Source organism: Chrysemys picta, chromosome 3 (genome assembly GCF_011386835.1).
Source record: "Chrysemys picta bellii isolate R12L10 chromosome 3, ASM1138683v2, whole genome shotgun sequence".
Classification (NCBI taxonomy): Eukaryota; Metazoa; Chordata; order Testudines; family Emydidae; genus Chrysemys; species Chrysemys picta.
The window spans coordinates 84,812,282-84,829,204 of record NC_088793.1 but is presented as its reverse complement, the minus strand read 5'-3'; the positions used below and the strand labels follow the sequence as shown (position 1 = coordinate 84,829,204).

Sequence of the window (16,923 nt, the reverse complement as noted above, 5' to 3'; positions counted from 1 at the left end):
GTTAATGGCAGTTATTATTCACATCACCCTTCATTACAACATTTGATCATGTTTATGATTTTTGTCATACATTATTCTTTCATTATTCAGGAAGAACTTGAAAGGTTGCTGATACCACAAATCACCATCAATGGAGGGCGAAAACCTCACATTGTACGTTACCAATTGTATAGCAAATTGAAGCATCTAGTAGAAAATCGAGAAAGCATTTTTGAGAAATGTTACCCAATAAGTTTGCCACTTGCACGCAAGATGTTGGTTCTCTCTTATAAACATCCCAGTTCTTTTGGTCAATGGGACCCAATCAAGGTAATGTAATTAAATGGCTGAAGTATATTTTCAGGAAGTAATACTTGCTTGTCTTCTTTATGTCCATATAATTAAGATAAAATATTATGAAAAGCACATCACTGAATATTTTCAATAACCAGCACATACTATTAATAACAAGAATTGGTCAGTTTAGTGTTGTGTTTTAAGCACTGATTAATGATATTTTGTAAGCTTTGTGGGAGCATTGAGCAGATGGAGGTTGGTGAATTAGTACAATCAAAGGTGGAGCTGAGCAAGAAAGAAATGTATGATACACCTCTACCTCGATATAACGCGACCCGTTATAACACGAATTCTGATATAACGCAGTAAAGCAGGGCTCTGGAGGGGGGGAGGCTGCACACTACGGTGGATCAAAGCAAGTTCGATATAACGCGGTTTCACCTATAACGCAGTAAGATTTTTTGGCTCCCAAGGACAGCGTTCTATCGAGGTAGAGGTGTACTTAGGACCCAGCAAATATACGATAGCAAACAGGAAGTTCCTACAGCCTTGCAGGAGCAGCAGAGACAAGTAAAAGGGTTTTGGAGTTATGGGTGATTAACACAAAGTTCTGCTGGGTAATGTGTATGTAATTTTGTTGGAATGCTAGAAGTGCATCTTGGTTTTGTGAGTGAGTAAAAAACGAGGGGCAGAGCTGAGCTAAGAAAAGCCCAATGAACAGGAAACAACAACAACAACAAAGAAATTCCTGAAGACGGAAGAGTAGGAAGATACAGTTGGAGGAGTGACAGCTTTGCAAGTGAGAAGAGATTCTTACATATCTGAGTTTCCAAGAGTAAAACTAAGAGAGAGCATGTAAGGAAGAGAACAATTTAACACCTGACACATGAAAAAAAATTCTGTTAGCAGAAAGAAGCAAGTACAAGACTGTCTTTTGATGGAATCAAGAGGGTGTGTTGTCAAAGCTGTAGGATGCATGAAGTAGAAGATGATGACAATTATGGAGGAGAAAATAGGGATGCTTTAGGATCAGATAGAGATGAGTAGAATTAAGGACGCCAAAGTCTTCATATATCAGAAGGTATGAGATATGCCAATTGACGATTAAATTATTATGGATCTGAAGATAAGACAAGACTATGGAGGAGATAATGGTTAAGAATAACAAACTAGAAGGAGGAATGTGAGCACCAGAAGTGGATTAAGGCAGAATCCTAGTATCCTGTGGAGCTAAGGCATGTGGTTTGAAGGGACCTGATGCACTAATGAAAAACCAAGACTCTGAGAAGGGTAGAACATGTAGTATGACAGTCTGTAGCCACCAAAGAGCAGTGTTTCAATATTATCCTCTGCAGATGCATAGCTCAGGAATACAGTGGCATTTCCATTATTGGTAATGGAGCCTAAGTATTACTGAACAGTGTACCCTCTGTCCGTCAGTCCACAGAACAGCACTTGTTTTTAATTCAGATAATTATTCTTTTCTTTGTTCTTACCAGAAATAGAGTAATGCGCTGGACATTAAAATGGGTATAGAATTCTCTCTTATCCCATCTACAACAGTGGTTCCATGGACAGACAGTGTTATGGTAACCCCCTAATGGGACCAAGGAGGCAATGACTTCTGAAACGCTCCCATGATTACCTAAGCCTAGGCCAGATATTGAGGGTTCCGCTCCTTTATTGGTAAAATATCTGATAACCAGGCTCAATCAATTTATTTATCAAAGATAGATCTCAGCACAATACAGAAAGGTTAATACAGTATCAATCTCGAGAACAGTCTTACATCAGTTACATTGTTACTCTGTTCCAAATTCTGAGCTTAATTTTGCTCATATTTATATTCCCTTTGTTTATGACAGATAAAAAATCCACAGATTTTACACATCGTTTCTTATCTGGGGTTTGTGCATAGCATTCCAGATGTCAGTAGACTGCAGAGACATCTATACTACTGTACCTAGCACACAGTCCATATCTGACAAACCTCAACAAAACATATTTCTTCCATCTGACAGATTCTACACATATAAAGAACCAACGTTACAACAGTTTAACTTCTAGTAGATTTCTACAATAAAGCTTAGCATAAATACAAGGCATTTGGGGAGTACAGTTTATAATTATACAACTTAGCCTAAATACAGAGCATTGTGAGAATATATAATATTGGCTAACAGTCCTCCTGCCCCTTTGTCACCTTGATTCATAGCATCAGAACAACACCTTTGACAAATGCACATATGAAGCAGAAGTAAGAGCGTTCATATGGGATATTATTTTACCACAACTTGTGAGCAAAAATACAAAAATAACATCAACAAAATCAAAACTACTTGTAAAACAATCTAAGCCTTAAAGTAATCTTTGTCTATGTATTAGAAATTAATATGTCCAAGCTACCATCATGTAGTAGATCATCTAGAACCTTTTCTATTTTGTGCATGTCACTGCTAATCTGAATTATGTGAGTGTCTTTTTGAATCAATAATGTTTTTAAATTTAAGGTTAGTGGATCACTGTGTAAATTAAAAACTGGTATGTATTTCTCAACCTCATGCTGATGATTGGGCTCACTTTGGATAATGGATTTATTGTGGTAGATGGGAACAGGCATAATTGACCCACATGTGTGCATGGGGAGAGAAAAAAAGGCATTCTGGGAGTACAGTTTGTATTTATATAACTTAGCCTAAATACAAAGAATTCTGGAAATATATGATATTGGCTCACACAGATCACCCTCCTTCAGTGTGCTTGTTCTTGGACAAACTTCTGAATAAAAGGTGAGCACTTCTGATGGGGGCATGGACAACATCAGCCCACTTAATGGATGCTGTGCGTCCAATCTGCCCTCAAACTCTGAATAAGGAGCGGGCTTCCCCAATGGGCTTAATCTGCAGCAAGTGAGATTTTGGTTAGGTATTAAGAAAAACTTTCTAACTATAAAGCTAGTTAATATCTGGAATAGATTTCCAAGGGAGGTTGTGGAACCTCTATCATTGGAGGTTTTAAAGAACAAATTGGGCAAACACCGGTCAGGGATAGTCTAGGTTTACTTGGTCCTGCCTCAGCACAAGGGGCTGGACTTGATAACTTCTTAAGGTCCCTTCCAACGCTACATTTTTATTATTCTTGAGGATATTGGTAGCCCTAACAACCTGCTTGTGTGCTGTCAGCACCCTGCCTCAGTTTGCAACTCTTCTCCACAGCTTAATCAGCTCTGCAGTAGTTTCTCTGCCTCTTCCAAATCCAAGGGCTTTGAGTGAGTCTGAGAGTCAAAGAGCCAGCATTTCTGTTTGTCTCTCAGTGCTTGCTCTCTGTGGCACATTTTCCCTCCATTTTCTGGTCTGTCACAGAGAGCCCAGCAGTTTCTTGATAAAAGAATAATATTGTTTTCTCAAGCCTGTGTGTGAGGTTCATATCTCACCTTCTCTGCTCCTTGCTGGCAACATTCCTTCCATTTTTCTTAATGCTGTACTCTTCCTGTCACAGCACAGAGAGCTTTGCAAGTGCTTTCAATGACTTGCCTGCACTCCCCTCAGTTTCTGTCTGTTGTGTCTCTTATGGCAGCTCCTATATTGCATCACATCTTGAGGCCCTTAACTAGTGTCCCCTCTACTGCCTTTCAGGCTGTCCAGTCTTACTTACATGATAGCTCTGCCTTCCCAACAGTTCTTCCCAGCAAGATGGTTTTTCAGCTTCCTCTAGAATTTGTTCCCAGTGTGAATATCAGATTCCAAATAAACTAACTCATTGTTCTTCCTCTCTGTCTGAATCTCATATCCTCCCTCAGACAAGAGACTTATCTAGAGCAGTGTTTTTTAATCTGTGGGTTGCAACATAGTACTGGGTCGCAGCATGTAAGGCGCTAGGTCGCCTTGCTCTGGTCAGCACCGCCAACTGGGATGTTAAAAGTTCCGTTGGCGATGCTGCCCAGCTAAGGTAGGCTAAAGCCTACCTGTTTCCACACCACGCTGTGCCCCGGAAGCGGCCCACAGCAATCTGGCTTCTAGGCAGGGAGACCACGGGACTCCGTGCACTGCCCCCACCCCAAGCACTGGCTCTGCATTCCCATTGGCTGGTTCCCAGCCAATGGGAACTGATGGGGGGTGGTGCCTGCAGGTGAGAGTCGTGCGGAGCCACTTGCGTGCCTCTGCCTAGGAGCCAGACCTGCTGCTGGCTGCATCCGGGGCGCAGCGCGGTCCGCGGTGCACCCCGGCTGTGCTGCTGAGCCACTGGAGGTAAGTCTGTGCCTGCACCCCAGTTCCCTGTCCCAGCCCTGATACCCTCCCAAACCCAGAACCTCTCCTGCATTCCAAACCCTCCAGCCCAGAGCCCTGACCCCCTCCTGCGCCACAACCGCCTGCCCCAGCCCTGAGCCCCCCCCACAACCCGGAGCCCCTCCTGCACCCCAAACTCCTCATCCCTGGTCCCAGCCCAGAGTCCTGACCCCCTCCTGCACCCCAACCTCCTGCCCCATCCCAGAGCCCCCTCCCACACCCTGAACCCCTCATTCCTGGCCCGACCTCACAGCCCTCACCCCCACACCCCAACCCTCTGCCCCAGCCTGAGCCCCTCCCATACCCTAAACCCCTCATCCCCAACTCTGTTGGGTGGTGAGCATCAACAATTTTCTTCAACTGGGTCCCAGGGAAAAAAGTTTGAAAACCACTGATCTAGAGACTTACTTCACAGAAAGTAAGTGCAAAGAAGCATTCCAAGATATGTGAAGTAGCAATATGCGTATGTTCGTGCTTCCTTATGTATTATCATCAGCTGGGACAGTTGCTTCTCAGGATGCCTCCTTTGGGTTCAGGGCCTTACTAGTAATGTGATAAGGTTGGACCTCCTGGGGATACTGCTTGCTACATCCATTGTCTGTCTGTGAATCCACTGTCATAAGAGGGGAGAGGAAAAGATGTATGACAAAGGAGAATTACTTACTGATAATTTTGTTTGTCATAGAGTCCTCTTCTCCCATCCTACATGCCTCCCTCCTCCCCTTTGGATGGTATGCTACTGCTTGTATATTATTATTTCTCTCACTGTCTTGTATATCCTATCATCCTTTCTGCCCCTGGAAGTTTCTCTAGCTCAGGGATGGTGTTCTGTCTAAGGCTTATGTAATCAGGGGTAGCGTTTCAGAAATCTTTGCTTCCTTCCAGTAAGTATTTCTATTAACACTGTGTCCATGAATCCACTATTGTAGGATGGGTGAAGAGGAGACTGAGAAACAGAAGTATCAGTAAGTAACTTTTCCCCATTTTGTATATGTTACAGCTAAGTGAAGGAGATGTAATCAAGCCTTTCCAAAACCAACAGACTCCAAGCTTGCCTGTAATCCACCGACAATATATTTATTTCTTTTCAAGTAAAGAAAATAAAGAAAAATTTATGAAAAATCCTATTAAATTTATCCGTCAGCCAAAACCGAAGCCGTCTGTGCCAGTTAAGATAGCAATTGTGGGACCTCCAAAATCTGGGAAAACTACAGGTAAGGTCCAGTATTTTCAAAGGGTAGGAGCTTCCCTTATAAATGTGGTTGTGTCTCTTATAATCATGTTAGCAAGAAATTACAAACAAGTCACTAAAATTATTGCTGTTGCCATGCATAGAATGCTGCAGTTAGTTTTCCCACTATCCTATTTATCAGCCAGAAATATCTGTGTTCACCATCTCAACCCTGTCCCCTGTCCTCAGGAAGAAAGAATATTCTTGTGGTTAAGCCTTGGACTGGCACTTGGAAGATATGGGTTCAGTTCTGTTCCTAGTGCTGACAGACATCCTGTGCTAAGTGACTCTAGCAAGTCACTTAATCTCCTGTGCCTCAGTTCCAGTGTTGATTTTGTGTCCTACCCCTTTCCATCCACTCCTTGTCTGTTTAGATTGTAAGGTCTTCAGAACAAGTGCTGTTTTTATAGTGCCTAGCATAAGCAGTTCCGATGTTGGTTGAGACCTGTAGGTGCCACTGTAGTACATATAATAATACTCCTTATGTCTCTTACACTGATAAATCCAATCACTGATGCAATGGGAGGATTCTCAGGTTCATCTAATATAATGCTTCCATTATATATCTGGGTACACAATAAAACAGAAACAGCCAGTGTAAAACTCCCCATTTGCCACTGGGAAATACCATGTTCACTGTTCCCACCTCTCATATAAAAATAGTAATTGTCACTGCAGCCGAGTATCAGCCATCATACTTCTGGAGAGGTAAACAGGGAACAGAAATGCAATATGAGGCTCTGTATTAGGTGTTCTTTCTGCCCTTCCAATACAAGCAGTTAGATTTCTTAATGTTAGGGCTGCTCTTTAATCTGTGACTAGCACAGGCAACTTTAATGATTATTTGGAAAAAATATAGAAAGTCAAAGATTCCAAGGAACCCCTTGACAGACACTCATCTCTGCTTTAGTCATACAATTGTATGATTCTAATGCTTGCTTTTATAATATTTTTTCATTGGTGTTTTAAAGATATGGGGCTAGTTTCACCTGTCTACTCTAGTTGCTTTACTAGTAAACAGTTTCTTTGCAACCAGTGCAATTAAAAGAAAAAAATAATACAATTAATTCTTCTTCAAGTGAAGGTGCCTATGTATGTTCCGCTTGAGGTGCACATGTGCTCCACATGCCTGAGACCAGAAGATTTTTGTTGACAGTGTCATTGGTCTGCATCTGTGCCCTTCTCCTCTTTATGCTCTGAACTTAGGGCATAAGAAATCATGCAAGCTAGGCTTCTCCAGTTCCTTTCTATCACCCTTAGTCTGAGACACAACCTATTTAGTGGCTGCAGCATTAGCTAGCATTCTTGTTCAAAAACTGTAGTTAGTTGTACATAGTTTTAAAACCTGTTTTTAGATAGTTTCCAGTAGTTTTTAGACACGCCCAAAAAACTTCCCCTGTACACTATAATACAGCTTTAGCATTCCATCACACAGTAACTGCTACAGTGCTCCTAATGTACTGCTATAATGTACAGCCAGTAGGTGGCACTGTGTATAACATACCTTACCTGAGCTGGCAACAGGCATAGCTGGGAATGTGTTAAAGTATCTGAAAAAGAACACATCTTTTGTATCCGTTTCCATGATGGAAGTTCTGTAGCCAGTCCAAATCTGATATTTAATCCTGACCTGCTAGCAGCAGCCCTGCAACCTACTATCTACGAGGAATATACGACAAACACTCTTAAAAGAAATGTGAGATACACCCCTCTCTAAAGGGCTGGTCTGCACTGGGGTGGGGGATCGATCTAAGATACGCAACTTCAGCTACGAGAATAGCGTAGCTGAAGTCGACGTATCTTAGATCGATTTACCTCGGGTCCTCACGGCATGGGATCGACGGCCACGGCTCCCCCGTCGACTCCGCTTCCGCCTCTCGCTCTGGTGGAGCTCCGGAGTCGATGGGGAGCGCATTCGGGGATCGATTTATCGCGTCTAGATGAGACGCAATAAATCGATCCCCGATAGATCGATTACTACCCGCCGATCCGGCGGGTAGTGAAGACGTAAGTCTTCATCCATAAAGAAGACTTCCTCTCCAACACCCTCTAAGTCATGTGGACTCCGCACCCTATTACAAGAGTGTCAGTAGCTCACAAGGAGCACGGTACTGATTTCCGTACACCATTGGTTCACCACTGACTCATACCATTGACCAGTCAAGGCATAATAAAACCACCAGTACCACCCATCAATATAGAAGCCTCCTTTTCTGCAGCCCAGCATCTCCCCAATTCTAGACATCTGGGCTTCTCCCCTCCAATCTGCAGCTCATGCAAACAGATCAAAGACTTGGTGCCACATGCCCTGGCTACGCTGCCTTTGTTCCCACTTGCCGCCAGATTCTCTGTCTCTGGCTGCAGTCAGTTGGCAGTTACACTGTTCCTGCTTCTTTTATTTCTACTTTTATTTTTTCATTTTTTTTCAGGCACTGGTGAGCTTCTTTTCTCCTCCCTGGGTCAGTCTTAAGCTTAAGTTTAATTCACCCTGAGACTCTGCTGCAGCATCTCCCTGCTGGCTCCTCTGCCCCTATCCATGCATGGTAGAGAGGCCAAGAAAGCACCAGATCAAATCCAAGCAGTGCTCTATTTGTGAGGCACCTTCCTGGGTTCAGAAGACAATAAGCTGTGCCCAGGCTGCACCCAGCTAGCTGACCCTAACTCTGTTAGTTCTTGCGGCTAGGAGTTGGACAGGCATATGGAATCCCCTACCCACCAAAGCAGCCATAATTCCAGTGTGGAAAAAATGGACCAGGGCAGTGCAGGGAAAGTCTCTGAAGATGAGGAAAACTCCAGGCAGCTGACTCAAGGAGTAAGTCCCAGAGGATCACTGTAGAACAAAGAGGGGAGGCTTGTGGGACCACAGATCCTCACCCCTCTGTGTCTTAAAGTGGGTCCTGAATGCCCTTGGTAAAGAAGCAGGACTCTTAAAGGGCCCCCCTTCCCAATTCAATCAGAAAGACTCTAGTAATGAGTCCCTTCCCCCCTCACCCTCTTGGGGGAATGGGACCCAGCATGGGAGGACTCAGAGGGAGAACTTTCCAGAGGACTTCAGGCACTATGGAAGGCAAACTGCAAAAAGTATCTCCAAAGTGTCAGGGAGCTCCTACTCCTGCAAAGACGCAAAAAGAGTAAAGAAATATAAAAAGGAAAAAAGGGGAAATAAAAGCACAGAAAATCCAGGAGGTAAAAAGTCCTTGGATGCCTCTTCCTCCTCCCCCTACTTCATTGAGCGCAAATCTACACTACAGTGCTATATCGGCGCAGCTGTACTGATGCAGCTGTACCACCGTAGCGTGTCTGGTGAAGACATGCTAAGCTGATGGGAGAGTGCTCTCTGGTCAGCATAATTACTCCTCAGCGAGAAGTGTAAGCTACAGCAGAAGGAGAGCATCTCCTGCCAACATAGCACAGATATGGACAGTGCGAAACTTGCATCGCTTGGGGGGGAAGGGTTTCATACCCCTGAGCAACATGAGTTAAATCAACTTAACCGGTAGTGTAGACCTGCCCTGAGGAAGGTGAGGTATCAGACTCTGACTACAAACAGGACCAGGGGAAAACACAATATAGGGTTTTTCCGTCCTGAGAAGTTTGAGGCCATGGGCAGAAAGGTTTTCTCCTTGATTCAAGTCCAACCTGAATAGTTTCGTGAGAGAAAGCCTCAGAGTAAATTTCTCTCCTTGAAATTCTCTGCTGTAGCTATGATTTCCCCTGCACTCCTCCTTCCAGTATGTGATCTGGGATGACGGAACAGACTGATATGGGCTAGCACATTAATAAAAATTACCTCCGGTTCTATAAGATACAGGAATCAAAGCCCCCTGTCACTGAGATCCTGCAGGTAGACATGGCTGTAGCATCTCTAGCAAGGGATATGATCATTCCCTCAGAAGCAGAGTTCTACCGTAAGGAACCAACAGATAGAAAATTGGAGGCCACTTTGTAGAAAGATTTTGAGCCCTCCTTGGACACCCTCAGAGCATCTCTAACAGCTATCTGCTTTGCAAGGGATCTGTCTTCTGACTGGAGGATCTCAGAACCCTAAAGGACAGAGATCATCCTGAATTTGGCTCAATTTTAAATAAAGTTTCCCAAGCAACAGCATTTGTAGCTGATGCCTCAATGGATGCAATGAAGTTCTCAGCCGGCGTTATGACTTCCAGCTTCATAGCCAGGCACCACCTAACGGCTCTAACCCTGGAAGGTGGATACACACTCTAAGAAGATCCCATGCTCGGCCAGATTGAAAGGTTCACTCTTTTTGGAGGGAACAGCTAGACAAGGTAGTGGCTGACAATGCAGCAGAAGCCAAGCAGTCACTCCCATCATCACTAAGTGTTCTCAGGAGGGAATACAGATCTGCCTTCGGACAAAGGTGCTCCTTTCGTCTCTTGTCCTCACAGAGATATCAGTGAAGGGACAACAGATTCTCCAAAGGAAAATCTTGGAGCCAACTTTCATGGAGGAAGCTCTGCACCTCCCAGTACCACTTTATGCCAAAGATTGCATAGGCCTGTGGCCAGGGCTGAAGCTAGGAGGCGGAATTTCCATTTCACAAAGGAATGGTTTGCATCAACCATGAACACATGGTGAGCCAGGGATACTCCCTCAAGTTGCAAGCTCCACCTCATCTGCTCTTCATCCAGTCTCCCATCTCCAACGACCCTGTAAAGTGTGATCTGCTCCAGAACAAAATATCTCATCTTCTGGATATTAGAATGATAGCATTCCCTCAGAAGATAGAGACCCAGAGTTCTATTTCATATTCTTCATTGTTCAGAAATGCAACAGGGCAATCACAGCCATTCTCAACTTAGAAATTCTCAACAAGTGGAAGGGTATGGTGGGGATTTGTGGTCCCACAAGCCTCCTGGCTTTGTTCTACAGAGGTCCCCTGTGACTTACTCCCGAATCAGCTGGCTGGAGTCCTCTTTGTCTTCAGAGCCTTTCACTGCTCTGTGCTTCCTGGTCCATTATTTCCATGTTGGAGTTATGGCTGCTTTGGTGGGTAGGGGATCCCACATGCCTATGTGACTCAAAGCCCTGAGAACTGATTGAGTTAAGGTCAGCTGGCGGGGTGCAGCCGGCGGGGTGCAGCCTGGGCACAACTTAGCATCTGCTGAGTCTGGTGAGGCTGCCTTACAACTGGAGCACTGCTTGGATTTGACCTGAGCCAAGACTTCTGAGGTTTGCATGTGGCAGGAAGCATTATTAGCGCAGAACACTCCTGTACAGCCAGTTCTCTGCCCACAGGATCTTTACAAAGATGGTGGTGGTTACAGCCAGACTCAAGTCACAGGTACCCACCTGTACCCTTTCCTAGATGACATCCTGATCAGAGCTCCATCTCAGGCCACAGTGGAGAGAGCCACAACTCAGGCACTGAATATCCTGGAAGTGCATGGCTTCATCATCAGTCAAGAAAAGTTACTTGATTCCATCGACCAGAATAACTATGGGAGTAGACATAGAAACCTCAATAACAAAAATCTATCCATTACTCTAAACTTCTAGAAAAACCCAGGATCTTATCACCATGTTCCAGAGCTGCAGGAGGCCTACCGTAGCACTGTGTCTTCAATTGCTAGGACTTCTCACATCATGTATAGGGATCACTCTATGGCACGATCACACATTAGGAGTCTTCAAGCCTTTATTGTAAAGGTGGGGACCACTCCCCAGAACACATGAAAGATCAAGTGCAGGTTCCAGTGCCAGGGTTCAGCCCCCTAAAATGGTGGTCAGCCCAAGCCAACATTTGCAGAGGCATGCCAGTATGTCTTCCAGATGCTCTACTTCTTACAACTGATGCCAGGCCTCTGGAGCATAGAAGAAATAGCTCACAACATAAACTTTCTAGAGCTGAGAGTCATCAAGCTGGCTGGAAAATTGTTTCAGACATGTCTAGAGGAGAGCCGCTTCCTGGTTCAGTCTGACAACACGACCACAGTTGCATATGTGAACAACTAAGGGGGAGCAAGGAGCCCACACTACACATGGAAGCAATGGAAATAATGAGGTGGGCAGGGCAGCTTCTCCTTTCCCTCAGTGGGATCCACATAAAGAGGACTTGAACCAAAAGGCAGACTGGCTCATCAGTTGCAGGATCAACAACTCTAACTGGTTCCTGAATCGGGAAGTTTTCAACCTCATTATTCAGATGTTTGGCCACCCTTCAGCCAACCTGTTTGTAAATCATATGAACACAAAGAGACCAAAATACTTCACCAGGGAGATGGACCCCAGATCCATGGGGACCAGATGCTTTATCACAAAGATGGCTGCAGATGGCCATGCTCTCTACCCACTCCTAGTGAAGTTGGTCCAGAAAATAAAGTGAGAGCAGGCCACAGAAATACTGATACCTCCCCATTGGCTCAGGAGACCTTGGTTTTCTGACTTGATATTACTGAAAATGGAGCCTCCATTTTAGCTTCCATCAGGACCAGGCATTCTCTCACAAGGTCCTTTTTCTCCACCCAGATCTGACCTAGCTTCAACTGGCAGCCTGGCTATTGAGAGAGAAGAACTTGTATCACTGGGCCTGTCCTCAAAAGTCATAAAGACTGTTTTCGTCTGGAAGAATATTGACACAAAGCATATTCCTCTATCTGGTCCAGATTCAGTAGCTGATGCCAAGAGCACAGTGTCAATACCAGAAATCCAGAATCCAACCATTTTGGATTTTCTCCAAAAAGGAATCAATAGATGTCTTCAGCCCAGCACCATAGCACGTCAAGTGTCTATTCTTCATAGCATTTGTAGGATCCACTGGCTCCCTAGCAGAAACCCCCCGGTAACCAGATTTCTTAGAGCAGTCTGGCTATCTAGGCCAGCGGACAGAACATTCTTCCCAAAAGGGGACCTACCACCCATGTTGAGAGCCTTGATAAGTCATCCCTTTGAACCTCTGACTTCAGGGCCAGCATTCTAGCTGCCTTTCAAAACTTGCTTTCTGATAGCCTCACATCTAGCAGTCAAGTGTCAGAGCTAGTAGCCTTATTTATGAAAGTATGTATTCACGAGAAGTCTGGAATCATTTCTTGCTAAGATGAACTCTTCCTTCCACACTTCCCAAGATGTTGATCTTCCCTTGTTCTGCCCAAGACCATAGCATCGGACTGAAAAAATGTGACACACCTTAGATGTCCGGAGAGCTCTCTACCTCAAATCCATGAGAAGGTCAGGAGTCCTATTCATGTCCTTCCATGAAAAATACCAAGGACTCATGAGTTTCCACATTGTCCACTGCTAGATGGATTAGGCTATTCATTGTGGAGGTTTACAAGCCCTTCCTATTCTGGAAGGGATCAAAGTGCAGTCCACAAGAGCCCTAGCAACCTCGTGGAGGGCAGAACAAGCAAGTGCATTCACCTTGGAAATATGCAAAGTGAGCACTTGGTCAACAACTAACACTTCATTATGCACTATAGGGTGGACTTTCTGTCATCCGCAGGGGCCTCCTTTGGCAAGAAGGTGCTGCAGGCAGTGGCTAAGAAATAATATTGCCCTTTGATCAATTCTTTCAAAGTGGGGGTACCTTCTCTGTCTTTCTCCTGGTGACGTCTTCCATAACTCTTTCTATATCTGTTCACTGTTTGCTACTTCCCATATGTCCCAAATTGTGGGAGATACTGGGCTGATAATTTCCTTTCTGGTAGCAGTGTCTTCCACAATCCTACCTACGCTACATGGCTCAAGGGCCAAAGGTCAGATATTATGTGGAATCATTATCATGTGGCCATTTTGTCTACTGTACATAGTTTGTTACCTCTGGAGTATTTGTTGTTAATATTGTTATATAAGTCATTTTCATAGCTTTGGAATAACTCAGCTGGTGGCAACTAGGAGCAAAGAGAGATGGCCAGGATGTGCCAAATCTTTGATTCACCTGCGTGAGCTGCAGAGTGTGTGTGGGGGGGAGTAGCCCAGATGTCTGGAATTGTGGGAGACACTGCTAGCAGAAAGGAAATTATCAGTAAGAAATGTTCTGTTCCTCCAATGAGCTTGGATACAGTGGGAGAGCTTCACCACCCGATCAAGACATGGGGTCAGCCCCAACAGAGGCTCCAAGATCTCATGGTGCCCCTCCCTTGCTCATAGGAGGGACTACCCAACTCAGGACCAGCGGTACGCTTCTCCATGGAGACTGCCTCATTTTCCCTATGACTCTTCACACTGGCATTACTGGGGTCACACCAGGAGTCAAGACAGGCTTTCCCTTTCAGAGAAGATCCTCAAACCCCTCAGAAGCAATCTAAGGAAGAGGAATACCCTGACCAGGAAGAATTGCTCGCCCCAGTGGGGTTATCATTGTTGTCCCCAGATAGGATGGTTGCACCAGCCTCACTGCCACCATCTAATAACTACAGACCCAGGAGCTCCTCAGAAGGATTTCAGATTCATTCCAGACCACCTGCAGGAAGTATAGGATATACCTACCTGCAGGAAGTATAGGATATACCTCATAAGCTACTGAATGTCCACCAGAACGTTGGTACCAGTAAGGCGGCACTGCCAATTAATGAGGCCATTTTAGAACCAGCCAAGATAATCTGGCATACTCATTTAATTCATTCATTTGTCTGTGAAGGTTGCATTGCTGGTTGCTATCACCTCAGCCAGAAGTATAGGTGAGTTGGGGGCTATACGGCCTTCCATAAGGATAAGGTTTCCTTGAGGCTACATCCTAAGTTTATGTCTAAATTAATTGCAGAATTCCATCTGAACCAGGTCATCCACATATGTGTTTTCTATCTGAAGCTCCAGGCCACCAGAGAGGACAGAAAGCTCCACACTCTGGATGTCCATTGCGCTTTAGCCTTCTATCTACAGAGGATGAAATCCTTCAGAAAATGTCCCAAACTGTTTGTCTCCTTTGCTGAATGCATGAGAGGAGAAGTTATCTCCTCACAGAGACTGTTGAAATGGATATTGGGCTGCATCCTGCTGTGTTATGAGCTGATAGCGACCCTTCCTCCTCAAGGCGTGAAGGCTCGCTTGACTAGAGCACAGGCTGCAATGGTAGCTTCATTTTGAAATGTTCCTCTCCTAGAAATTTGCAGTGCAGCACAGCAGCAATGTGGAGCTACATTCATACATTTGAGAGACATTACACTTTGGTTTAGGCCTCTTTGGCAGAGCGGTCCTTCATTCTGTGGTACAACAGAGTTCCTTGTGTCCTCCTCCTTAATGAAAATTGCTTGAGTCACTTCAAATGGAATACCATAGGGACCATCACGCAAAGAAGAAAAGAGAGTTACTTACTTCGTACAGTATCTGGACTTCTTCGAGATGTATGATTCCTATCTGTATTTCACTACCCACCCTCCTTCCCCTCTGCTGCAGAGCCTTATCCTATGGCTATTTGTGGTAGAAAGCTAACTGGAGAGGTGGTCAGCCTGCTCCACCCCTTATGCCCTTGGTTGGGAGCACAAGAAGAAGTAACATCCTGTACCTACTATTCCAATCCTGGCCCTATACTAAGCAGTGACTGCTTTAGTAATGCAGACATTGCTTTTGGGGGTTCAGTGTCAATGTCTGGATTTTAATGCATTTTAAATTATGCATACATGCACAAGCTTGACCTACAATACATTTTTTGAGAAGTCTTGTGTCTTGGCTCTATACCAGTAGCATACTACATTTATGTAAGTTATGAAAGTCATAGTTTTATGGAATATGAACAGAATTTTGTGAATAAAACATTGTGTTGCATTGATGTCTAAGTGAAAACTGAGTGTTAAAAACAAAATATTTTTCAGTTGCTAAGAAGTTTGCAAGTGTCTATGGGTTAATGCGCTTATCTGTGGGAGACGCTATACGACTAGTGTTAAACAATCAGCCAGAGAGTGAGTTGGCACTTATGTTAAAGTGGCATCTTCATAAAGGACTGACTGCACCTGATGAACTGGCCATCCAGGCTCTAGAAGTGGCTCTGATGGATCATGTGTGCAGCACTGCTGGGTAAGAGGTTTGTCTGTCTGTTTTTGTAAGATAACATTCTTTTCATAAGGATTGATTTGAATAACCATAATGAAACAAGTGGTTTCACTAAAACGTGTCAATGGAACCAAACATTTGTCTGTTAAGAAGTTACACTTTGGTCCTGTCCACAGCATGATTTTCTACAATTCTCAAGTAAGAATATTTCACTTTCCTCCTTTACCTTTAATATTTCACATTTTCTGAAAGATATTTTTTCAACCAAAATGACAGTATTTCATTGTACACTGAAAATTCCTGTTTCTTTCTCAATTTTGATGTCTCCCCCAGTCTGAGACATGTGGATTGCACCTCTTACTACAAATACCAGTGGCAACCAAGGCCTGGTCTACACTGGGGGAGGGGGGTGTTGATGTAAGAAACGCAACTTCAGCTACTGTAGCTGAAGTCGACATATCTTATTCCTACTTACCTCCTGTCCTCACGGCGCGGGATCGACGGCCACGGCTCCCCCATCGACTCCGCTACCGCCACTCGCTCCGGTGGAGTTCTGGAGTTGACGGGGAGTGAGTTCGGGGATTGATATATCACGTCTTAACGAGATGTGATATATCGATCCCCGATAAATTGATCGCTACCCACCAATACGGCGGGTAGTCTGGACGTACCCTCAGACTTATCCATAGAGCTCTGGGACTCCGCTGTACCTGTTCTGCCCTTGCACAAGTTTTTTTCTCTCTGGTATTGCAGACTGACAGTTCAGTGCTCCCATTTTGTTTTTTTAGGAACAGCCAGCAAATAAAATCTGTCTTCTGTCCCCTAACCTCTATGGAATCCAAATTTCTAGTAGGCTGTCCCCAGAATGGAACTGCCTGCCAAACTGACCAAAGTTAAGAATCATCCTACTTCTTTATCTCTCCCGCAAGCTCCAGCTCCTCTCCCAAAGAAGGGTGATTCTCACAGGACAGGACAACACCTAATTGATCGCTGACATGCAGTGTTGAGCTTTGAGATCAGGATTGCATAAGCTTCCTTTGATGTGAAGGTGTTGGAATGTTTTGGTGTATCTTGGCCCACCAATGCCTAATATAGATTAGGCAGACCTTGAGTTAAGGTAGCAGTTGTTGATTTAGATGTTATCTCTTTGGAACCTAATCCTGCTCCAGTCAAATTGCTAATTAT

The 16,923-nt window shown here is 44.5% G+C and overlaps 1 protein-coding gene across 9 annotated transcripts in view; it reads left to right on the top strand.

The window, feature by feature from the left end:
- Positions 1-16,923, top strand: part of AK9 (adenylate kinase 9) — a 156,721-nt gene that overhangs the window by 122,957 nt on the left and 16,841 nt on the right. For all 9 annotated transcript variants that reach the window (XM_065590208.1, XM_065590205.1, XM_065590206.1 and 6 more), the window contains 3 exons: positions 91-309; positions 5,563-5,776; positions 15,561-15,762. In XM_065590208.1, the coding sequence (XP_065446280.1) occupies positions 91-309; positions 5,563-5,776; positions 15,561-15,762 (635 nt within the window). The remainder of the gene's footprint in view (positions 1-90; positions 310-5,562; positions 5,777-15,560; positions 15,763-16,923) is intronic.